General features: G+C 44.4%; 1 protein-coding gene across 2 annotated transcripts in view; it reads left to right on the top strand.

Annotated features, from left to right (window-relative positions):
* The window catches only part of LOC112068528 (plectin-like), an 89,119-nt gene that overhangs the window by 26,590 nt on the left and 37,348 nt on the right, over positions 1 to 25,181 (top strand). The window contains exons 3-12 of one of the 2 annotated variants that reach the window (XM_070438192.1): positions 3,756 to 3,845; positions 5,884 to 5,919; positions 10,179 to 10,256; positions 10,970 to 11,062; positions 15,633 to 15,799; positions 22,099 to 22,214; positions 22,347 to 22,453; positions 22,808 to 22,927; positions 23,301 to 23,396; positions 23,553 to 23,680. In XM_070438192.1, the coding sequence (XP_070294293.1) occupies positions 3,756 to 3,845; positions 5,884 to 5,919; positions 10,179 to 10,256; positions 10,970 to 11,062; positions 15,633 to 15,799; positions 22,099 to 22,214; positions 22,347 to 22,453; positions 22,808 to 22,927; positions 23,301 to 23,396; positions 23,553 to 23,680 (1,031 nt within the window). Of the gene's footprint in view, positions 1 to 3,755; positions 3,846 to 5,883; positions 5,920 to 10,111; positions 10,257 to 10,969; positions 11,063 to 15,632; positions 15,800 to 22,098; positions 22,215 to 22,346; positions 22,454 to 22,807; positions 22,928 to 23,300; positions 23,397 to 23,552; positions 23,681 to 25,181 lie in introns of those variants that run through there. The other variant, XM_024135680.2, reaches the window with a different exon arrangement.

Raw genomic sequence — 25,181 nt, 5'->3', positions numbered from 1 at the left:
TGACTTAGCAAACGAGGATCGGATGTCGTCGACCTTCTTTTCAAAATGGTTGACGAGATCATCCGCAAAGAGGGAGGAGGGAGGAGGGGGAGGAGGATTCAGGAGGGAGGAGAAGTGGCAAAGAGCTTCCTAGGGTTAGAGGCAGATGCTTGGAATTTAGATGGTAGAAAGTGGCTTTGCAGCAGAGACAGAAGAGGAGAATGTAAAAAGGAGGAGTGAAAGGATGCCAGGTCGCAGGAGGCAAGTTTTCCTCCATTTCCGCTCGGCTGCCCGGAGCCCTGTTCTGTGAGCTCGCAATGAGTCGTCGAGCCACGGAGCAGGAGGGGAGACCAGGCCTGGAGGATAGGGACATAGAGAGTCAAAGGAGCAGAAAGGAGGGAGAGGAGTTGAGGAGCAGAATCAGGAAATAGGTTGGAGAAGTTGAGCAGGAGGAAGAGATGATAGGATGGAAGAGAGAGAGTAGCGGGGAGAGAGAGCGAAGGTTGGGACGGCGCGATACCATCCGAGTAGGGGCAGTGTGGGAAGTGTTGGATGAGAAGCGAGGAGAAGGATACAGGTAGTGGTCGGAGACTTGGAGGGGAGTGCAATGAGATTAGTGAAGAACAGCATCTAGTAAAGATGAGGTCAAGCGTATTGTCTGCCTTGTGAGTAGGGGGGAATGAGAGGGTGAGGTCAAAAGAGGAGAGGAGTGGAAAGAAGGAGGCAGAGAGGAATGAGTCAAAGGTAGACGTGGGAGGTTAAAGTCACCCAGAACTGTGAGAGGTGAGCCATCCTCAGGAAAGGAACTTATCAGGGCGTCAAGCTCATTGATGAACTCTCCAAGGGAACCTGGAGGGCGATAAATGATAAGGATGTTAAGCTTGAAAGGGCTGGTAACTGTGACAGCATGGAATTCAAAGGAGGCGATAGACAGATGGGTCAGGGGAGAAAGAGAGAATGTCCACTTGGGAGAGATGAGGATCCCAGTGCCGCCACCCCGCTGACCAGAAGCTCTCGGCAATAGAATCCTACTCCTACCGATGGGTTCTGCCTACAACAAAATCTTTTGCATAGTTTGTTTTGTTTCGGGTATGTTGCTTTAAAAGTGGCTAATATTGCGTTGATTCGATCACAATTGCCACTGTAAAGGGAAACGTTGATAGTGTTAACTAACAGGAAAAACTCCAGTAAATTGAGTGAAGTTCAATCTCGTGTTTTTCTCTGTGGGCTGATATTTCTCCTGTGCTCTGCGCAGCAGTCACGGGGAGCTGCATGGCAGTCTCGGGCTAATGTGCTTGCAGCTTAGAGGGAACATTGGTTCTAACACAGGTGTCCTGTATGCAAGTCTGCCAGACAATGCAACTTTTCAGGTCTCAGACAAGCATGGTCACCGAACCCCCTGTGTTACACTTCACCCCTCTTTGACCTCCTCCTTGAAGAGACCCATCCAAGTCACAGGACCAATGCCTAGGCTAACACAGTCTTCAACCAGTCAGACACATGTTAACCTTATAATGACTACCCTTGCCGGAGACTTGAAACTAACACGTCTAACACACGTGTGTTTGTGGCAGAAGACCTGAGTTTGAGTCTCCATATGAGCAGAATCAGGGGGAAGCAGTACTCGCTAAGCAGGCAAGCGTGAAATAGTTTACAGGGGTGCCACTGGACTCAAATCAAACTTTATTTGTCAAGTGCGCCGAATACAACAGGTGTAGACCTTACAGTGAAATGCTTACTTACAAGCATTTAACCAACAATACAATATCCAGATCCATTGGATGTAGTGATCACAATATAATAGCCATATCTAGGAAAAGTTCCAAAGGCTGGGCCTAATAGAGTGTGTAAGAGGTCATACAATACGTTTTGTATTGATTCCTATGTTGTTGATGTAAAGAATTTTTGTTGGTCCGTGGTGTGTAATGAGGAGCAAACAGATGTTGTACTTGACACATTTATGAAATTGATTATCACAGTTACGAATAAGCATGCACCCATTAAGAAAATTACTGTAAAAACTTAAATCCCTGTGGCTTGATCAGGAATTGAAAAATGGTATGGTTGAGAGGGATGAGGCAAAAGGAATGTCAATGGTGAATGCTTGGTGAATGGCGCCGAAGGAGATGGCTGCTGTTTTACGATCCCGTAAACAATTGTGTTATCCCAGAAACCCTAGACCCACTCCAATTTGCATATTGCTCCAACAGATCCACAGATGATGCAATCTCTATTGCACGCAACACTGCCCTTTCCCACCTGGACAAAAGGAACACCTATGTGAGAATGCTATTCATTGAATACAGCTCAGTGTTCAACACTATAGTGCCCTCAAAGCTCATCACTAAGCTAAGGACCCTGGGACTAAACACCTCCCTCTGCAACTGCATCCTGGACTTCCTGACGGGCCGCCCCCGGGTGGTAAGGGTAGGTAGCAACACATCCGCCACGCTGATCCTCAACACGGGGGCCCCTCAGGGGTGCGTGCTCAGTCCCCTCCTATACTCCCCGTTCACTCATGACTGCATGGCCAGGCACGACTCCAACACCATCATCAAGTTTGCCGATGACACAACAGTGGTAGGCCTGATCACCGACAACGATGAGACAGCCTATAGGGAGGAGGTCAGAGACCTGGCCGTGTGGTGCCAGGAGACTGAAAATATTTGGCTTGGGTCCTCAGATTCTCAAAAGGTTCTACAGCTGCCCCATCAAGAGCATCGTACTGGTTGCATCACTGCCTGGTATGGCAACTGCTCGGCCTCCGACTGCAAGGCACTACAGAGGGTAGTGCATACGGCCCAGTACATTACTGGGGCCAAGGTTCCTGCCATCCAGGACCTCTATACCAAGCGGTGTCAGAGTAAGGCCCTAAAAATTGTCGAAGTCTCCAGCCACGCTAGTCATGGACTGTTCACTCTACAACTGCATGGCAAGTGGTATCGGAGCGCCAAGTCTAGGTCCAAAAGGCTTCTTAACAGCTTCTACCCCCAAGCCATAAGACTTCTGAACAGCTAATCAAATGGCTACCCATACCCCTCTTTTACGCTGCTGCTACTCTCTGTTTATTATCTATGCATAGTTACTCTCTACCTACATGTACATGATACCTCAATTACCTTGACTAAACGGTGCCCCCGCACCTTGACGCTGTACCGGTACCCCTGGCCTGTATTTAGCCTCGCTATTGTTATTTTACCGCTGCTGTTTAATTATTTGTAATTTAAAAAAATKTATTTTTTACTTAACATTTATTTTTCATAACTTCTTAAAGCATTGTTGGTTAAGGGCTTGTAAGTAAGCATTTCACTGTAAAGTCTACACCTGTTGTATATGGCGCATGTGACAAATACAATTTGATTTGTTCAATTTTTTTGGTGTGATAATTTTGCCGTGTGTGAGTAGTGTAGTATGAACACAATCAAGATACACTGACAGAGATACTATAGCATTACTAGAGGTGTCTTTAGTTATAAATACAATGGTCACTCGAGTCTGTCAAAGTGGTGATTGTGAATGTGGTTTACTGAAAATTGGCCCATAATCCCAGATTATATTCTCAGGAACAGTGTTGTTCCTTCACAAACAGAGCTTTTCTGAGCACTGGTCTTGTTGGATCATGAGTATTTACAGTACATGATTCATTCCTCATAGCTGATCAGTGTTTTGAATACAGAGAAAACACTTTAACTTCAAGTGCATTGAGTCATAATGAATCCATTGTGCATCTCTGTGAATAGTCTCAAACTGTCTCTCTTCACCTCTCCCCTCCCCAGGCCCAGCGGCATATCACTGACCTGTACGAGGACCTCAGAGATGGACACAACCTCATCTCCCTGCTGGAGGTGCTCTCTGGAGAGACACTGGTGAGTCCCTGTAACCTTTGCCCTCTGACTGGAAGGAGAAGGACCTCTGCTTCTGCTACAACCTATCCAACCTTCTTTCCCAACCTCTCCTTTCCTTCTGTCCCTTTTCCCCATCCTACTTTTCAGTCCATTATACAAAAAAAATGTATCTGTCATGATGCTGTAAACTCAGCAAAAGAAGAAACCTCCTCTCACTGTTAACTGCGTTTATTTTCAGCAAATTTAACATGTGTAAATATTTGTATGAACATAGCAAGATTCAACAACTGAGACAAACTGAACAAGGTCCACAGACATGTGACTAACATAAATGGGATAAAGTGTCCCTGAACAAAGAGGGAGTCAAAACCAAAAGTAACAGTCAGTATCTGATGTGGCCACCAGTTGCATTAAGTACTGCAGTGCATCTCCTCCTCATGGACTGCAGCAGATTTGCCAGTTCTTGCTGTGAGATGTTACCCCACTCTTCCACCAAGGCACCTGCCAGTTCCCGGACATTTCTGAGGGAATGTCCCTAGCCCTCACCCTCCGATCCAACAGGTCCCAGACGTGCTCAATGGGATTGAGATCCAGACTCTTCGCTGACCATGGCAGAACACTGACATTCCTGTCTTGCAGGAAATCACACTGGAGGGTCATGTCAGGATGAGCCTGCAGGAAGGGGGATGAGGGAGGAGGATGTCTTCCCTGTAACGCACAGCGTTGAGATTGCCTGCAAAATGACAACAAGCTCAGTCCGATGATGCTGTGACACACCGCCCCAGACCATGACGGACCCTCCACCTCCAAATCGAACCCGCTCCAGAGTACAGGCCTCAGTGTAACACTCATTCCTTCGACGATAAACGCGAATTCCACCATCACCCCTGGTGAGACAAAACCGCGACTCGTCAGTGAAGAGCACTTTTTGCCAGTCCTGTCTGGTCCAGCGCCGGTAGGTTTGTGTCCATAGGCGACGTTGTTGCCAGTGATGTCTGGTAAGGACCTGCCTTACAACAGTCCTACAAGCCCTCAGTCCAGCCTCTCTCAGCCTATTGCGGACAGTCTGAGCACTGCTGGAGGGATTGTGCGTTCCTTGTGTAACTCGGGCAGTTGTTGTTGCCATCCTGTACCTGTCCCGCAGGTGTGATGTTCGGATGTACCGATCCTGTGCGGGTGTTGTTACACGTGGTCTGCCACTGCGAGGACGATCAGCTGTCCGTCCTGTCTCCCTGTAGCGCTGTCTTATGCGTCTCACAGTACAGACATTGTAATTTATTGCCCTGGCCACATCCTGCAGTCCTCATGCCTACTTGCAGCATGCCTAAGGCACGTTCACGCAGATGAGCAGGGACCCTGGGCATCTTTCTTTTGGTATTTAGTAGAGTCAGTAGAAAGGCCTCTTTAGTGTCCTAATTTCCTACCGTCTGTAAGCTGTTAGTGTCTTAACGACAGTTCCACAGGTGCGTGTTCATTAATTGTTTATGGTTCATCGAACAAGCATGGGAAACAGTGTTTAAACCCTTTACAATGAAGATCTGTGAAGTTATTTAGATTTTTACAAATTATCTTTGAAAGACAGGGTCCTGAAAACGGGAAGTTCTTTTTTTGCTGAGTTTATAAAGAAACATGATTATGCATTATATATTTTGTAATCTTTCCTATACTTGACGTCACATGTAATACACAACCTAGGCTGGTAGGTTTTGTTTTTACCACCTTATTGCATGTGTTAAAACCTGCAGAGATACAGTATGTGGTCCACGAACAATACACTACATGTTTAAGAATTCCTCACGATTTGACTTAACCTATACATAGTACTGATTTGAAGCTGTTTTTGGAAATAATATCTCATAGCATTAATTTAACACTTATTTCATAATTTTCTTATCTTTCTCTGTCGCTCGCTCTCGCTCTTTCTCTCTCTCTAACTCTCTCTATTTCTCTGCTTTTGCACTTGTTTGACCCCTGTTTTTCCTTTTCTAATTCCTGTCTTGCCCTGACCTTTGCCCCCTTTGCCTTTGCCTCTTCTCTTGTGATGATCTTGCTGTGGTAGCCGAGGGAGCGTGACGTTGTCAGGAACTCGCGGTTGGTGAGTGGGCCTGGACTGTGTAGTGCCTCAGGCGTGGCATGTGTCACTCCCACAGGTGGCTGCCGGGTTGTGCATGTTGATGTCACCTCCTTGTCTTGCCCTCTCTGTGTATGAAACGTCGTCCTCTTTTTCCATTTGTCGACGAGCTTGTAGAGACTAGGGCTGTGTCGCAAGTGGCGCCCTATTCCCTACATACAGTGCATTCGGAAAGTATTCAGACCCCTTGACGTTTTCCACATGTTATGTTACAGCCTTATTCTAAAATTGATTACATCGTTTTATCCCCCCAATTAAACATACACACAGTACACCATAATGACAAAGCAAAAACAGGTTTTTAGACATGTTTAGTAATTTAATAAAAAAGACATGAAATATCACGTTTACATAAGTATTCAGACCCTTTACTCAGTACTTTGTTGAAGCACCTTTAGCAGCAATTACAGCCTCGAGTCTTCTTGGGTATGATGCTACAAGCTTGGCACACATGTATTTGGGGAGTTTCTCCCGTTCTTCTCTGCAGATCCTTTCAAGCTCTGTCAGGTTGGATGGGGAGCGTTGTTGCACAGCTATTTTCAGGTCTCTCCAGAGATGTTAGATCAGGTTCAAGTTCGGGCTCTGGCTGGGCCACTTAATGACATTATGAGACTTGTCCCGAAGCCACTCCTGTGTTGTCTTGGCTGTGTGATTAGGGTTGTTGTCCTGTTGGAAGGTGAACTTTTGCCCTAATATGAGGTCCTGAGCGCTCTGGAGCAGGTTTTCATCAAGGATCTCTCTGTACTTTGCTCCGTTCATCTTTCCCTCGATCCTGGCTAGTCTCCCAGTCCCTGCCGCTAAAAAAACAGCATGATGCTGTCACCCCCATGCTTCACCATAGGGATGGTGCCAGGTTTCCTCCAGACGTGACACTTGGCATTCAGGCCAAAGAGTTGAATCGTGGTTTCATCAGAACAGAGAAACTTGTTTCTCATGGTCTGAGAGTCCTTTAGTTGCCTTTTGGCAAACTCCAAGTGGGCTGTCATGTGCCTTTTACTGTGGAGTGGCTTCCTTCTGGCCACTCTACCATAAAGGCCTGATTGGTGGTGCTGCAGAGATGGTTGTCCTTCTGGAAGGTTCTCCCATCTCCACAGAGGAACTCGCCCTTCTCCCCCGATTACTCAGTTTGGCCAGGCAGCCAGCTCTAGGAAGAGTCTTGGTGATTCCAAACTACTTCCATTTAAGAATGATGGAGGCCACTGTATTCTTGGGGACCTTCAAAGCTGCAGAAATGTTCTGGTACCTTTCCCCAGATCTGTGCCTCGACACAATAATGTCTCGGAGCTCTACGGACAATTCCTTCGACCGCATGGCTTGTTTTTCGCTCTGACATGCACAATCAAGTTGTGCGAAACATCTCAAGGATGATCAATGGAAACAGGATGCACCTGGTATTTCTGTTTCATATTTTAAAATGTTTGTAAAAATTGGGGCATCCCAAGTGGCTCAGTGGTGCTAGCTGTGCCACTAGAGATTCTGGGTTGGAGTCCAGGCTCTGTCGCAGCCAGCCGCGACCGGGAGACTCATGGGGCGGTGCACAATTGGCCCAGCGTCGTCCGGGTTAGGGGAGGGTTTGGCCGGCAGGGATGTCCTTGTCCCATCACGCACTAGCGACTTCTGTGGAGGGCCGGGCGCAGTGCAAGCTGACACCGTCGACAGGTGTACTGTGTTTCCTCAGACACGTMGGTGTGGCTGGCTTCCGGGTTATGTGGACATTGTGTCAAGAAGCAGTGCAGGTTGGTTGGGTTGTGTTTCGGAGGACGCACAGCTCTTGACCTTCGCCTCTCCAGAGTCCGTACGGGAGTTGCAGCGATGAGACAAGACTGTAACTACCAATTGGATACCACGAAATTGGGGAGAAGAAGGGGTAAATAAAAAATGTAAAACTATTTTTGCTTTGTCATTATGTGGTATTATATGGTAAGCCCTTTTAGAATAAGGCTGTAACATAACAAAATGTGGAAAAAGACAAGGGGTCTGAATACTTTCCGAATGCACTGCAATGCACTATATTTAACCAGATCCCTATGGGCCCTGGTCAAAAGTGGTACACTATGTAGGGAACAGGGTGCCAATTGGGATGCAACACAGAAACACAACTCTGCAAGAAGAAACCCAACCCAACTCTGCAAGAAGGTTGAGCTGAGCGTCACTGAGTAGGGAATGAAGATTATCCTTTTTGTGTTGGATTTGGGGATATTGTGTGGTAAATTACTGGTAGTCCCTAGTCATTGTGCTGTGATAAACTATGTGGGTGGAGTAGGTTTCTTGGTTACTTATTTAAGTGATAATGCCTGAGAAGTCGGTGTTTGTAGGATATATTGACACGGGTGTCGTTGGGCCTGAGACAAGTCAGTATATCCTCCAAACACCGGCTTCGAAGGCATTATCACTTGTATACAACTGGTTACCAACATATTCATGATGATTGACATATTTTCATTAAACACATTATTTTGATTAATTTATTCACACTATTTCATCCTTCAACTAGATATAGTCCCGACACAAATCTAGGGTTGCTAKCCAAGCCGGCTGGTCATTCGTTCTATCGGTTCGGTAGCCAGAGACGGGACCCAGTCGTTCAGTCTTTTTGTTCTGTATCTATGTGGTTCATTCTAAATGTTCCATTGCCATACTGGCTGGCAATGTTCTAATCCCTTGCTTGCTAGCTAGCCAGAATATAACAGCAAAGTAGCTGCATTTGCATTTGTTTAAGATGTTTTCTAGTGACATTTATTTGGATACATCCAAAACAATGCGCTAATGAGGCGTGATATTGCCTGGCAAAGAAATATGTGCTTTCGACCCAACTCCCGACACGTTCATTACTATGGGACAGCTGAAGATCGAATTTGAATATTGAAACAAGGTTGCAAATTTCAGAGAGACAGACAGCAAGGTTTATACAAATCTCTGCTGTTGAAAACGAAGTGTTAGTCAAAAATAAATGTGAGAATGTCTAGATGGCTGGGCTGATGAGACAGTGGATTGTGCAGTCAGATGGAACAGAGTGAATATGCATTTTAACGTCATAGATTTAGCTGGTGGTAACTTGTGGAATTGACACCGGCTAGAGTGCGGTTTTAACCAACCAGCATTCAGGATTAGACCCACCCGTTGTATAAAAAACATTATGAATAAAGCTGGGATATTTCCTTCAGTTTCAGCCCGAGATCATTTCATGTTCAGTCTTCTAGTTTCGTCTGTGCCCTCCCTCCAAGTCTTAACGTATTAGTCTGAGTTCTGAGAAAGAGATACAGGCATCCGTTCATTTGATCCAACTCACTGTGAACAGAAGCCAGAGTGATACTGCAAGCCAATAAGAGATCGACCTGTACGCTAGTTGAGCTTGTGGTTGACTGAGAGCTTGTGACTTGCTGTACCGATGCATGTAATGGTGGACCAAATATGCAGGTCTCCTGCACACTTGACCATTATCTAGAGATTAAGAAGCATAAAGTCTCTTAGCACTACTGCTTGACTTCAGGTATCTGCTTGGTAAGAATGGATTGTGTTGTAGATCAAATAGTAATAATGTAATTTAGGTATCATTTATCAGCAAAAATAATTGTCGTTTTTCTCAGTGTCTAACTCCTGGGCCAAAGGGTAGCTTTCATGTCATTTTTTGATTTTGTAATGTTTAGATCGTTGCATTGAACATGGAAGTGATTGATGATTGGAAGAATCCAATAGCTAGTGGTCCAGGTTTAACATTCTCATCTTCACCCATTTTCCATATAATGTTACTGCCTCTGGATCTTATTACAATGCTTTTCGATAGGGCCGTGTAAAGCAAAATGTAAAATGAAACGGGGGGACTGGACAGTCATGAGATACTGTGTTCATCTCTGACCACAACTCAACCAAATTTGGAGTCAAATATCAAATTCAATGTCCATCACAGGAAGTTGATGGTACCTGAATTGGGAAGAACGGGCTTTTGGTAATGACTGGAGCGGAATAGATGGGATGGTATCAAATACATCAAACACATGGTTTCCAGGTGTTTGGTGACATTCCATTTGCTCTGTTCCAACTGTTCTGTAATGTCCATTCCATGTGGTTGATTATATAGGACCATGACTGCTGCTTGTAATCCATATAAAATGTTTTCTCAATCTGAAATACTTTGCCTGCAGTCATGGGGCCTTCTCTTCCTTGTCCTCTTGGTATTGTATGTGCTGTCTCCTCTCCTTCTGAAGTTTGTTCTCTTCTCACAGCCCAGGGAGAAGGGGCGCATGCGCTTCCACAAACTGCAGAATGTACAGATCGCACTMGACTTCCTCAAACACAGACAGGTACCGTGTGATGATTAATTGCATCAATCAACACTGAGTCTACAAAACACTAGGAACACCTTCCTAACATTGAGTTGCTCCCCATTTTGCCATCAGAACAGCCTCGGTTTTTCAGGACATGGACTCTACAAGGTGTCGAAAGCGTTCCGCAGGGATGCTGGCCAATGTTGACTCCAATGCTTCCCACAGTTGTGTCAAGCTGGCTGGATGTCCTTTGGGTGGTGGGACATTCTTGATACACACATGACACTTTGGAGCGTGGAAAAAACCAGCAGCATTGCTGTTCTTGACACACTCATACCGATGTGCCTAGCACCTACTAACATACCCCGTTCAAAGGCACTTAKATTTTTGTCTTGCCCTCTGAATGGCGCAATCCATGTCTCAGTTGTTTTAAGGCTTAAAAATCCTTCTTTAACCTTTGTCCTTCCCTTCATCTACACTAATTGAAGTAGATTTAACAGGTGACATAGCTTTGACCTGGATTCCCCTGGTGAGTCTAAGTCATGGAAAGAGCAGGTATTCCTAATGTTTTGTACCCTCAGTGTGTCTATGTTTTTTAACATATTTTTTCACTTTGAACTGATTCTCATAATGTAAACTAGCAGTCCCAGTACCTTATAATTCATTAGATAACCATTTAGATATAACTTAATATAGAGGGACACTTTTCTTTAAGATGGTTGTACATACTTGTGTCCCCTTTGTGACAGGTTAAACTGGTCAACATCAGGAATGATGACATCGCCGATGGAAACCCCAAGTTGACCCTGGGCCTGATATGGACCATCATCCTTCACTTCCAGGTATATCATGCTTCACTCATAGCATAACAACAACCAATATGTTTATTATCATTAAAATGATAAGCCTGGCCAGGGTGATGGGATCCAGGTACAACATCCTTTGGTATATTTCACCTGGAAGGATAATTTGTTATCCTTGCCTGTAATAGTAGGGAAAGCTACAGTATGACTTGTCTTGGTCAACTAATCAATTCCCAAGCCCACCGCTTATGTTGACAGAGCAGATATGAGTCAAATTCAATTATTCCAAATCGGCAACTTTTAGCATTTGGCACCCACTATCTATATACAACGCTACTACTCATGATTACCATATGTCTGAGGGATTTCAGACTGAACATTGAAAAAACATATTGAAACACTCATTTGAAGACCATGTGAGGTTTTCATCCTCAATATTTTTTTATTTATTTTATTTCACCTTTATTTAACCAGTTAGGCTAGTTGAGAACAAGTTCTCATTTGCAACTGCGACCTGGCCAAGCTAAAGCATAGCAGTGTGAACAGACAACAACACAGAGTTACACATGGAGTAAACAATAAACAAGTCAATAACATAGTAGGGGGGGGGGGGAAAGAGAATCTATATACAATGTGTGCAAAAGGCATGAGGAGGTAGGCAATAAATAGGCCATAGGAGCGATAATTACAATTTAGCAGATTAACACTGGGGTGATAAATCATCAGATGATCATGTGCAAATAGAGATACTGGTGTGCAAAAGAGCAGAAAAGTAAATAAATGAAAACAGTATGGTGATGAGGTAGGCAAATTGGGTGGGCTATATACCGATGGACTATGTACAGCTGCAGCGATCGGTTAGCTGCTCAGATAGCAGATGTTTAAAGTTGTTGAGGGAGATAAAAGTCTCCAACTTCAGAGATTTTTGCAATTCGTTCCAGTCGCAGGCAGCAGAGAACTGGAAGGAAGGCGGCCAAATGAGGTTTTGGCTTTGAGGGGTGGTCGTTTGACCGCGACCCGTAGCGGATACAGGCAATGAGGCAGTGATCGCTGAGATCCTGATTGAAGACAGCAGAGGTGTATTTGGAGGGCAAGTTGGTCAGGATAATGTCTATTAGGGTGCCATGTTTACGGATTTAGGGTTGTACCTGGTGGGTTCCTTGATGATTTGTGTGAGATTGAGGGCATCTAGCTTAGATTGTAGGACTGCCGGGGTGTTAAGCATATCCCAGTTTAGGTCACCTAACAGAACAAACTCTGAAGCTAGATGGAGGGCGATCAATTCACAGATGGTGTCCAGGGCCAGCTGGGAGCTGAGGGGGTCGGTAGCAGAGAGACTTATTTCTGGAGAGATTCATTTTTAAAATTAGAAGTTCGAACTGTTTGGGCATAGACCTGGAAAGTATGACAGAACTTTGCAGGCTACTCTGCAGTAGATTGTAATCCTCCCCCTTTGGCAGTTCTATGTTGACGGAAAGTGTTATAGTTGGGTATGGATTCTCAGAATTTTGTGTGGCCTTCCTAAGCCAGGATTCAGACACGGCAAGGACATCAGGGTTGGCAGAGTGTGCTAAAGCAGTGAGTAAAACAATCTTAGGGAGGAGGCTTCTGATGTTGACATGCATGAAACCAAGGCTTTTTCGACAACCGAAGTCAACAAATGAGGGTGCCTGGGGACATGCAGGGCCTGGGTTTACCTCCACATCACRCGAGGAACAGAGGAGTAGTAGGATGAGGYTGCGGCTAAAGGCTATCAAAACTGGTCGCCTAGAGCGTTGGGGACAAGGAATAAAAGGAGCAGATTTATGGGCATGGTAGAATATATTCAGGGCATAATGTGCAGACAGGGGTATGGTGGGGTGCGGGTACAGCGGAGGTAAGCCCAGGCACTGGGTGATGATAAGAGAGGTTGTATCTCTGGACATGCTGGTTATAATGGGTGAGGTCACCGCATGTGTGGGAGGTGGGACAAAGGAGGTATCAGAGGTATTAGGAGTGGAACTACGGGCTCCATTGTYAACTGAAACAATGATAACTAACCCYAACAACAMTATACAAGGCATATTGATATTCGAGAGAGACATATAGTAAGGCATAAAGTAATCGCAGGTCTTGATTGGGAGAGCTAGCTAAAACAACAGGTGAGACAACAGCAGCTAGTCAGCTAACAAAACAACAGCAGGTAAAATGGCGATGACTAGGCAGAGAGGGTCGGATTAACTACACACAGAGCCTGAGTTCGCGGCTGGGGCCGACAGATAAACACAAATGAACAGAATGGAGTACCGTGATTAATGGACAGTCCAGCAGGCATCAGCTATGTAGCCAAGTGATCATAGTGTCCAGGGGGGAGCAGTGGATGGAGCAGGGAAGCCGTCACCACGCTAGCAAGCAGCGTTTAAAGTTAGTAGCCCGGGGTGGTCTGCTCAGACGGAGGCCGGTTGAGGGCACAGCGGATGGAGTATTCGTCGGCAGACCAGACGTGGTGGTGCGGCGGGGCGCCGTGTCGACAGAGAATCCAAGACAGATGGCGAAAGAGGTATTGTAGAATTTTGTTTGCTAACTGGTGCTAGCTTCGTGGCAGTGGCGTTAGGGGATAGCTTCTGTACTGGGTGCCACGGAGGGTGCAAGCTAGCTGTGAGCTAGCTAGCTGCAAGCTGTGAGCTAGCTAGCTGCTAGCTAGCTGCAAGCTAGCTGTGAGGATCAGAAGTAGTGGCTCAGGGATTAACGGCAGGAATCCGGCGTTGTTGTGGAGAGACAGTCCGATGCTGGTAGATTGGCGAGTAATATCCAAGCTAAGAACAGGGCTGGTGTCTGTGCAGAAGGTAAAAGTGACTAAATAGCTTGTAGCTGATTAGCTGGTTAGCTACTGGAGGTTCTTGAATGTGTTCCAAAGTTAAAAATAATAGCGATTCCGTATCACATTGGGTGAGGCAGGTTACCGGAAGGTATAATCGAATTAAAAATCGAAAAGAGATAGATTTTTTTTTTTTTATATATACAAAAAATACGAAAAATACAAAAGTACACGGGAGGATGGACAAAACACGCCTACACTGCTTCGCCATCTTGGATGTTATATAACTCAGTGACGGATGGAACTTATTTCTCCCCGAATGGAAGACGCCAGGAGCATTTGGTTATTTGTTTAGCAGTTGAGAATATTTTGAAATATGGAAAAAGAAGGGCACAAGGATATTTTTGGATACTATAATGGGTATACTGGTTATACTGGGATTAACATCATGTGGGATTCCGTCCACTCCAGGGGGACTCGGTGTTGTTGTGGGTGTGGCAGGTAGCGGCTCTAAACATTTTAACGAGTCCCACCATTGGCTATACTTATTTTTTGATGAGAGGACCCCATAGGGCTCTGGTCAAAAGTAGCACACTTTATAGGGAATAGGGGGCTATTTGAGATGCAGACTCTATGTTATTTTAGTCCTTTGAGTCCTCTCATCAAAACATGATGCCTTGATGAAGTGAAAGGAAGCAGGAATCTCTCTAGATTCTCATGAAGGCGAATTGAGAGGTCGGAGGGCCTCTTTCCATGTGGTGTGAGTCACGTCGTGAGTGTGTACATAGTAGTGGGGTTCCCCCACTACAGAGAAGAAGCGAGAGGGATGAGACAGTAAGTCCTAAATATTTTCGCTCTCCACCCTTACCATAACAAAAACCTGAAAGTAATATTAGAACGCCTGATAGTGTGCCACATTGAAAATGGTCATAAAGCAATCTTTGTTCTAATAAAGCTCAATAAAGTCTCTTGCTATGAGTAAAATCAACCATCACTCCATCGATCATCTATTTTTTCTTTGGTTATTGTTTTATTTTTGGTGGTTGAGAGGGTTTGGGTTATGCATAGTATTTCTAGCATGGCAATACATTCATTTTTTAACAATGCATTGATCACAGTATGCAATGCACACATAGTATTGAGCGTTGAGCATCAGGAACAAAACACTAAAGTAAACACAGCTCCACCATAGACTACTGAGGGAAATAGACTGCTAAGAGATTCAAAAGGCTGTACCTGTGACTCATAGCTTTATCTTCCATCTTCTTTCTAGCAGGAATTCACTGCAGGAATTTGCTGCACCTTATTCAATTCTGTGTCCCATGGATGTTTTTACTTTCACAAGTTGGATTCTGCACCCGGGAACATAAAGCTGTTCAGGAGGGTTTCACAGCAGTAAACTGCAATGAATTTAATGTGCATATTACATCTGACTGTTGGTTATTCAGGTTGAACATGTATCATCTGCCTGGATCAAGTCAAGTTGCTTTGAACTTTAAATCCATGCATAATGATTATACCAAAGCGTGCACAGTTCTCTTCCAGTATGTGCACTTTATCCACAGCCCTTAACCCTTTTTGCCAGCTTTTTTGCCAACCCAGCATACCTTGAACCATCTATAACAGTGTTATTCAGACCTACAAGTTGTGCAGGTTTTTGTTTAAGCCCAGTACAAACACACCCGATTCAAAAAATGTACTATTCATCAAACTAGTTCAAATCAGATGTGTTAATACTATTGGGATACCCTATGGATCCCACAATTAAAGAATACTCTATAGCCTGCCTTACCATTACCAATACCCCCCCAGATCTCAGACATCCAGGTGAATGGCCAGTCAGACGACATGACGGCGAAGGAGAAGCTGCTGCTGTGGTCCCAGCGCATGGTGGAGGGATACCACGGGATGCGCTGCGACAACTTCACCACCAGCTGGAGGGACGGCAAGCTCTTCAACGCTGTCATACACAAACACAGGTGAGATGCAGCCTTGAAGAAATAGTTTTGAGGTGATCTGACTGAGGATTGAGGAAATCATGGGGTCATGGATGGTTGTGCCAGGGGGCTAAATGGACATGCAAGAYCAATTTTTTAGCTATGCCTGATCATTTTGTGATTACATGCGCTTGCCTGGACTTGCTATTATATACATCCTTTGGACGTAGTGAACCCCTGTGATCCTTGCAAGGTTCCACATACATGTTAAATGTTTTCTTTATTACTGTACATACAAAGAAGAGGAATTTGAAATTCATATTTGCTGTGCACTGCAGAAAGGCTGACTTGTTCAGGTAGTTATGTAAGGGTGTAAAAATCCCTGTCAACTGAGGAGGGGTCACCATTTATAGTTGGATGGAAATTATCCAACAATTATGTAGAAATGTTGAATATAATAATAAACTACATTTAGCAATCTGACTCCAATATTATGTGAATAAATGCAACAGGCCCTGTGCCTCCCTAGAGGATCTAGTCAAGGTAGTGAGCCTTGTAGTCACCACTTAGTATGACTATAATGAACGTGTCTAATTTGCACCGTTACGCAATTATTAAGAGACTAGATACAAATAGCTAATACTGGTGGCCAATGTTCTGGCATTCATTTATTGAGGCAAGCAGATCAGGGATGTCAAGGTTGTTACCTAATCATATGCTATGTGTATAGTGTAAATAACAACTACCAATAGACCTACTAAATTATAAGCATATAGTCAATAAAATAATTAATGAAGAATGCATTTACTCAATTCAACGAATATAATTTATTAGCCACGAAAGAATTAACACTCAAACTATTACAGCGTACATGAAATACATGATACATAGATGCTAAAGCGGTCTAAGGCACTGTATCTCAGTGCTAAAGGCGTCACTACAGACCCAGGTTTGATTCCAGGCTGTGTCACAACTGGCCGTGATTTGAAGTCCCATAGGACGGCGCACGTTTGGCCCAGCGTTGTCCAGGTTGGGTTTGGCCGGGGTAGGTCGTCATTAAATAAAGGTTAAATAAAACATTTAAATTGTAATTATCGCTAAGACCTAAGATGGTGACACGTCTTCAGTTCAGAATAGTATCTAAGACAAAAAAATATGGAGCTTGCTAACAAGTTCTTAAATTCACCGTCCTTTTTCCCAATTCAAGCAAAATGAACATTTCTTTGCACTTTGCTAGAAAAACAATAGACAGGAACAACACACCCAGATCCTAATCGAATCAACTCAATTTAAATGATAGGAGAGCACCCCGGTGTCACTCCTCTTTGAAATATCCTCAGTCCACCGAACAAATAACAGTTTCCCTGTAACAATAAATCCATAGCACTTACTGTACAATAAAGCATATCAACTTTTAAACTCTTGAAACAATCCAAACATTAAATCAAATCACATTTTATTTGTCACATACACATGGTTAGCAGATGTTAATATGAGTGTAACGAAATGCTTGTGCTTCTAGTTCCGACAGTGCAGTAATATCTATCAAGTAATCTAACAATTCCCCAACAACTACCTAATACACACAAATCTAAAGGGGTGAATGAGAATATGTACATGTAAGTAAATGGATGAGCGATGCAATAGATAGATGGTATAAAATACAGTATACACGTGATATTCGTAATGTAAGATATGTAAACATTATTAAAGTGGCATTATTTAGAGTGTCATTGTATAAAGTGTCTAGTGATCTCAATGTAGGCAGCAGCCTCTCTGAGTTAATGATTGCTGTTTAGCAGTCTGATGGCCTTGAGATCCCAGCTTTGATGCACCTGTACTGAAATCACCTTACGGATGGTACTGGTGTGAACAGGCAGTGGCTCGGGTGGTTGATGTCCTTGATGATCTTCTAGGCCTTCTGTGACATCGGGTGCTGTATGTGTCCTGGAGGGCAGGTAGTTTGCCCCCGGTGATGCGTTGTCCAGACCGCACCACCCTCTGGAGAGCCTTGCGGTTGAGGGTGGTGCAGTTGCTGTACCAGGCTGTGATACAGCCCGAGAGGATGCTCTCGATTGTGCATCTGTAAAAGTTTGTCAGGGTTTTGGGTGACAAGACAAATTTCTTCAGCCTCCTGAGGTTGCGCCTTCTTCACCACACTGTCTGTGTGAGTGGACCATTTCAGTTTGTCTGTGATGTGTACACCGAGGAACTTAAAAACGTTCCACCTTCTCCACTACTGTCCCTTTGATGGGGATAGGGGGGTGCTCTCACTGCTGTGTCCTTTGGCCCATGATCATCTCCTTTGTTTTGTTGACGTTGAGAGAGAGGTTGTTTTCCTGACACCACACTCCGAGTGCCTTCACCTTCTCCCTGTAGGCTGTCTCGTCGTTATTGGTAATCAAGCCCACTACTGTTGTGTCGTCTGCAAACTTGATGATTGAATTAGAGGCGTGCATGGCCACGCAGTCGTGGGTGAACAGGGAGTACAGGAGGGGGCTGAACACACACCCTTGTGGGTCCCCAGTGTTGAGGGTCAGCGAAGTGGAGATGTTATTTCCTATCTTCACCACCTGGGGGTCGGCCCGTCAGAAAGTCCAGGACCCAATTGCATAGGGCGGGGTTTAGACCCTGGGCCTCCAGCATGATGATGAGCTTGGAGGGTACTATGGTGTTGAATGCTGAGCTGTAGTCAATGAACAGCATTCTAACATAGGTATTCCTTTTGTCCAGATGAGAAACGGCAGTGTGCAGTGTGATTGCGATTGCGTTGTCTGTGGACCTGTTGGGGCGGTATGCAAACTGAAGTGGGTCTAGCGTGGCCTGTAAGGTGGAGGTGATATGATCCTTGGCTAGTCTCTCAAAGCACTTCATGATGACAGAAGTGAGTGCTTCGGGGCAGTAGTCATTTAGATCAGTTATCTTTACCTTCTTGGGTACAAGAACAATGGTAGCCATCTTGAAGCATGGACAACAGTCTGGGATAGGGAGCGATTTAATATGTCTGTAACCACACCAGCCAGCTTGTCTGCGCATGATCTGTGGGAGCGGCTAGGGATGCCGTCTGGGCCAGCAGCCTTGCGAGGGTTAACACGTTTAAATGTCTTACGTCAGCAACAGAGAAGGGGGGGGGCAGTCCTTGTCAGTGGGCTGCGGCGGTGGCAATGTATTACCCTCAAAGCGGGTAAAGAAGGTGTTTAGTTTGTCTGGAAGCGTGACGTCGGTGTCCATGACGTGGCTGGTTTTCTTTTTGTAGTCCGTGATTTCCTGTAGACATACGTCTCYTTTCTGAGCCGTTGAATTTCGACTCCACCTTGTCCCTGTACTGGCATTTCGCTTGTTTGATTGCATTGCGGAGTGAATAACTACACTGTTTATATTCAGTCATATTCCCAGACCTCTTTCCATGGTTAAATACGGTGGATTGCGCTTTCAGTTTTGCACGAATGCCGCCATCCATCCACGGTTTCTGGTTAGGGTAGGTTTTAATAGTCACAAAGGGCACAACATCTCCAATGCACTTCTTTATAACCACACTCAGTCAGCGTATAGGTCGATGTTGTTCTCTGAGGTTGACTGGAACATATTCCAGTCCGCGTGATCAAAACAATCTTAAAGCGTGGTTTCCGATTGGTCAGACCAGCGTTGAATGGTTCTCATCACTGGTACATCCTGTTTAAGTTTCTGCCTATAAGACGGTAGATGCAAGATGGTCGGATTTTCCGAAGGGAGGGCGGGCTTTGTATGCATCGCGGAAGTTAGAGTAGCAGTAATGTAATTCATAGTAACATTAATTTAGTGGATATCACGTTTTCATCTGTCTTCACATCTCCAATGGTGTCCATGCTCCCAGGGTTCTGTGGGAATGTCCCTCCCCAGAGAAAGTGATGTTTGACCCCTGTGATAGCCCACAAATGGTCAACCATCCAAATGGCATACATTGTGATTGAGTCATCACGCTGGGCCTCAGCGCCCGCAAGTCGCTAGTCGCGAGTATCACCTTCACTCATTCTTCCGCTACAGTTATGCAGTCAGTTGCAAGTACTTCTCATTATGTTATTTGTTTTCATATGACGAAAACATTTTATTTGATGTAGCAATCACGCATGACCAGGTATGCATTCACGCACATAGCAATAATAAATAAGAATAACAATAGATGTAATTTGTATAGGACTTTTCACGACAGCAAGAAACAACAAAACCCAACATTTCAATTAGCCTATTGACAGTTCTGGGTGAAAGATCTTCCACGGTCATCCACCGAGGCAGGTAGGTGCAAATCCAACACCTCACATAGCAGTAACATTCAATCAACAATGAAAAAGTTGGCTAAATGTCTGTGTAAAAAGAATATGCATAACAACTACCATAAGGGGTCAGGATAGATTTTGACAAGAGACTTTTCGTGTTTGCACATACTGTACAAACACACACCCTGTATGCTTACACACCACACACAGGACTCAGGAGAAAGGCACAGGAGGTGGCTAGGCGAGGCAGCTTTGTGGTTTTATTTAGTTGCATGAAAAGAGAGAGGATTGTGACTGAAAATAAGATGCCCACAGGGGCTGTGCTTTTAAGTCTCAGCAAGTAGCAGCACAGCTCAGGTATGCCCAGGTGTCTCAGGTGTGTCTGCTGTACAATCTTCACACAGACCAAGAGCAAGACAGAAGCACACTCTGCAGAACGACAAAGCAACAAAGCAGTCTGGGCTCACGTACAACTAATTGAATGAGAGAAATGCATGAGAAAGTAATATCTCAATTCTGTGACCGTCAACAGTCAAGGCTTGCACATTATCTAGCCGTGGAAAGGGGATGCTTACATCTGAGCTAAATCTGAAAAACATCAGTTATAGTCTCATACATGGATGGATTTGTAAGACTGAAAATAAAAACTGCAAGAGGAGAGTTTGGACACTGTTTGGACACTGTTGCAGTTGAGGACACACACCATCAACATGATGCACAGTCTAAAGAAGAAGTTCCGCTCCTCCAAGAGACGGTTGAACAGCACCTCCAGCAGCACCCAGGGCTCTGTCTTTGACCTGGAGGACCGGGTTATCATGCTGTGTGAGGACATCTCAGCTGAGAGTAGCACTTTTGACTCGAATCGGGGGTTCCAGAACCCGGGGGAGTTCTCCTCCAGCCGAGGTTCCCAGATCGAGGAGCAGGAGGAAGGGTCTGGGTCAGGATCAGACCCACGCATAGTGCACCTGAGCAGGGACAGCCACTCCTATAGACAGGTCCTCTACTCTGATATGGAGCACTACCCCAGGGGCCATGGAGACTACTTTGTGCAGAGAGTTGTGCAAGGGTATGCAGGGTTTATGTCATTGTTTCATTAAGGTGGTGGTTGGGATAAATTTTGATAGCCGTTTCCTTTTTTTTTGCTACTTCTAGACATTAGTTATTTTCTAATAGGGAATATAATAAGTTATGCATTTTTCACCTATTGTTTACAAAGCCCCTGTATTTTGTTTAACCACGCTAGGCTAAATCCATTGGCAAATATGAGATGCCCTGTGCTCATTCCAAGCAGTCAAATCGTGTGTCTGCACACAATTTGACTGCAATTAGATTTATTGGCAGTGTACATGGAACAAGTTGTACATGGAATTTCAAACTAATTGGTTGTTAGTAGGAGCTCTTGTTTTTGCCTGCCCCTGTCTGTATAAACATTCCTCTGAGAGAGGAATGTCGATAAGGATCTAATGCAGTCAGTCCATCACAATTAAACTGCCTACAGCAGGGTTCCCCAACTGGCGTTTTTTTGGGGGGTGATTTTCATTGTTGGACATAAAAGACACCATGAAATCAGCTCCAAGGGATATTCATTTTGGAAATCTGTTCCCAAATATTCCCATGCATAACAGAGAGATATGTGATAGTATACAAATCCAAGCAAAGTTTGAAATTATTATGTTTTGGTCAAATATTATATCTGTTTGGGCTTCTTGCAGTCAATTTGCAGGCTACAAGTTATTTATAGTTATGTTCCGGCCCCCTGATCATTCGCTCTAGAAAAAAACGGTCCGRGGTTGAATCTAGTTGATGATCCCTGGCCTACAGCAACGAGCTGCTGGATCAGTCAATGGGTTTGATTGTTTTACAGATGCCTGACAGGGGCAACATTATGTAGGCCATAACAATATTATTTGTGTGCTTATATTATGTTTTATCCTTATGTTTTTAGAAAATAACCTGAATTTAATGGTTTTACCTGAATGTTTTGGGGTTGCAAAGGTGAATATAATACAACCATTTGTCCTATATCCTATAATAAATAGGAGATGCAATTTTATAGTTTTAATAGTCTTTTCTATGTTCTGTTCCCAGCCCTACTCTGATTGACATGAGTAAGGTGTACCGACAGACTCATGTAGAGAACCTGGAGCAGGCCTTCAGTGTGGCAGAGAGAGACCTGGGCGTCACTCGGCTGCTCGACCCAGAAGGTAAGGGGACTCACCTGTATCGTTTTCTCAATTACTCTCAATACTATTAGTGGCGTATTTGTATGAATACTTGCATTTATCTATTTCTAAAATCAGGTTTTAACTGGTGTTCATTGTCTCCCCTCTATTAAGATGTGGATGTGCCACACCCAGACGAGAAGTCCATCATCACATACGTGTCCTCCCTGTATGACGTCATGCCCCGTGTACCTGACGTCCAGGATGAGGTGAAAGCCAATGTAAGTGTCGTCTTCTTGGAACCATATAGGCCATCACAGCTAGGGGGAATCCTCCTGGTCTCACCTTTGAGATCACATCTTCCCAAAATGTAAGATGTCTTTGATGCGCCGGGGTGAATTTTCCCTTAAGTACAGGTATAGGATCAGCTTCTCCTCCCCCAATACTAACATTAACCATTAGAGGGGTAAATGCAAAACGGACCCAAGATCAGCATCTAGAGGAAACCTCACCCTACACCATGTTTAACCAGTGGAGTGATGTTTAATGCAGTGATATGGTGACTACCCGCAACTGATTTAGTCCATTCAACCTTTCTCTAATGAACCCTCTTCTGTCTCCTGTGTGTCCCTCAGGAGCTGGAGCTGCGCTGGCAGGAGTACTATGAGCTGGTGACCCTGCTGCTGCAGTGGATCAGACACCACATCATCGTGTTTGAGGAGAGGAAGTTCCCTACCAGCTATGAGGAGATTGAGGTAAGTCTCCTCACCTATTAGGGAAACCTCTTGATACATGTAAGTGAATATTCTGTCTGCTACAAATGTGTTATAATTGTCTTAGAGACTTGATGTATGACAAAGGCTATGTTCAGTTGTAACAGAGAATTAATTTAGCATCATTTGTTCCTATTGGGGCCAGTGGGGTAGCAGTTATGGAAGTGGACTGCAATGAGAAAATAAGTCACTGGTAAAGGGTACTAGCCTCCATAACTTATGTCTTGCTTGGTAAGGAAATAATCTAACTGTTTGTCTCTGATTTCTGAAAATCGTCTGAGGGATGTGATGAAACAAGAGCTTCGTATGTTTAATTGTCATGTTGAATTAATTCAGCAACATCTTAAAACCACAGGTTCTTTGGCGCCAGTTTCTGAAGTTCAAGGAGACAGAGCTGCCTGCAAAGGAAGCAGACAAGAATCGATCCAAACACATCTACATGTCTTTTGAGGTCAGCAATTAAACCACGAAAAGGAGAAGAAGGTGCAAGCCAAAACGCACAGAGTGAATGTTTGGACACATCTAAAGAATAGTTAGATAAACTAACTGCATCAAGTAAATGCTGGCCCTTTGTTGAAAATGTTCCCGCCTGTGTCTGTCCTTGTAGGGTGCAGTTCAGGTGGGTAATGTCAAGGTTCCCCCTGGGTACCAGCCTATTGATGTGGAGAAGGAGTGGGGTCGTCTCCATGTAGCCATACTGGAGAGAGAGCGTCTTCTAAGGACAGAATATGAGAGGTGAGACCGCCATTATATGTACGTACAACACTGTGGAGGGTCAATGATGTTTGAGATTACACCTTCATCTTTGAGATGATGCTGAAATCCGTTACAGATGTTTTTGTTAGATGCAGTTCTGAAGAGAAATTCTTGATTTGGGAACTCTGTCACGTGGTGTTTCTGTTGTATTTCAGTTGTTAAATTAAAAGCTCAATGTCTATTAGAAGTAACACATTAAACAGGACATAAAACATTGTAAAAAAGAGCATTCACACCCAAAGGCTTCTGTAACTACAGTACCAGTCAAAAGTGTGGACACACCTTCTCATTCAAGGGTTTTTCTTAARTGTTTTACTATTTTCTACATTGTAGAATAATAGTGAAGACATCAAAACTATGAAATAGCACATATGGGATCATGTAGTAACCAAAAAGTACAAATCAAAATATATTTTATATTGAGATTCTTCAAAGTAGCCACCATTAGCCTTGATGACAGCTTTGCACACTTGTGGAATTCTCTCAACCAGCTTCACCTGGAATGCTTTTCCAACATCTTCCCACATATGCTGAGCACTTGTTGGCTGCGTTTCCTTCACTCTGCGGTCCAACTTATCCCAAACCATCTCAATTGGGTTGAGGTCGGGTGAGGCCAGGTCATCTGATGCAGCGCTCCATCACTCTCCTTGGTCAAATAGCCCTTACATAGCCTTGAGGTGTGTTTTGGTTCATTGTCCTGTTGTAAAACAAATGATTGTCCAAATAAGTGCAAACCAGATGGGATGGCGTATCGCTGCAGAATGCTATGGTAACCATGCTGGTTAAGTGTGCTTTGAATTCTAAATAAATCACTGACAGTATCACCAGCAATGCACCCCCACACCATCACACCTCCTCCTCCATGCTTCGTGGTGGGAAACACACATGGGGAGATCATCTGTTCACCTACTCTGCATCTCACAAAGACACAGCGGTTGGAACCAAAAATCGCACATTTGGACTCATCAGACCAAAGGACAGATGTCCAACAGTCTAATGTCCATGGCTAGGGTTTCTTGGTCGAAGCAAGTCTCTTCTTCTTTTTGGTGTCCTTTAGTAGTGGTTTCTTTGCAGCAATTTGATCATGAAGGCCTTATTCACGCAGTCTCCTCTGAACAGTTGATGTTGAGATGTGTCCGTTACTTGAACTCGGCGAAGCATTTATTTGGGCTGAAATCTGAGGTGCAGTTAACTCTAATGAACTTCTCCTCTGCAGCAGAGGTAACTCTGGGTCTTCCTTTCCTGTGTTGGTCCTCATGAGAGCCAGTTTCGTCATAGCGCTTGATGGTTTTTGCGACTGCACATGTAGAAACTTTCAAAGTTCTTGACATTTTCCCGATTGACTGACCTATGTCTTAAAGTAATGATGGACTGTTGTTTCTCTTTGCTTATTTGAGCTGTTCTTGCCATAATATGGACCAAATAGGGATATCTTCTGTATACCACCCCTACCTTGTCACAACACAACTGATTGGCTCAA

The sequence above is a fragment of the Salvelinus sp. IW2-2015 genome, unplaced genomic scaffold (genome assembly GCF_002910315.2).
Source record: "Salvelinus sp. IW2-2015 unplaced genomic scaffold, ASM291031v2 Un_scaffold560, whole genome shotgun sequence".
Classification (NCBI taxonomy): domain Eukaryota; kingdom Metazoa; phylum Chordata; class Actinopteri; order Salmoniformes; family Salmonidae; genus Salvelinus; species Salvelinus sp. IW2-2015.
The sequence above is the reverse complement of the archived record's forward strand: the minus strand, read 5'-3'. Positions and strand labels throughout refer to the sequence as shown.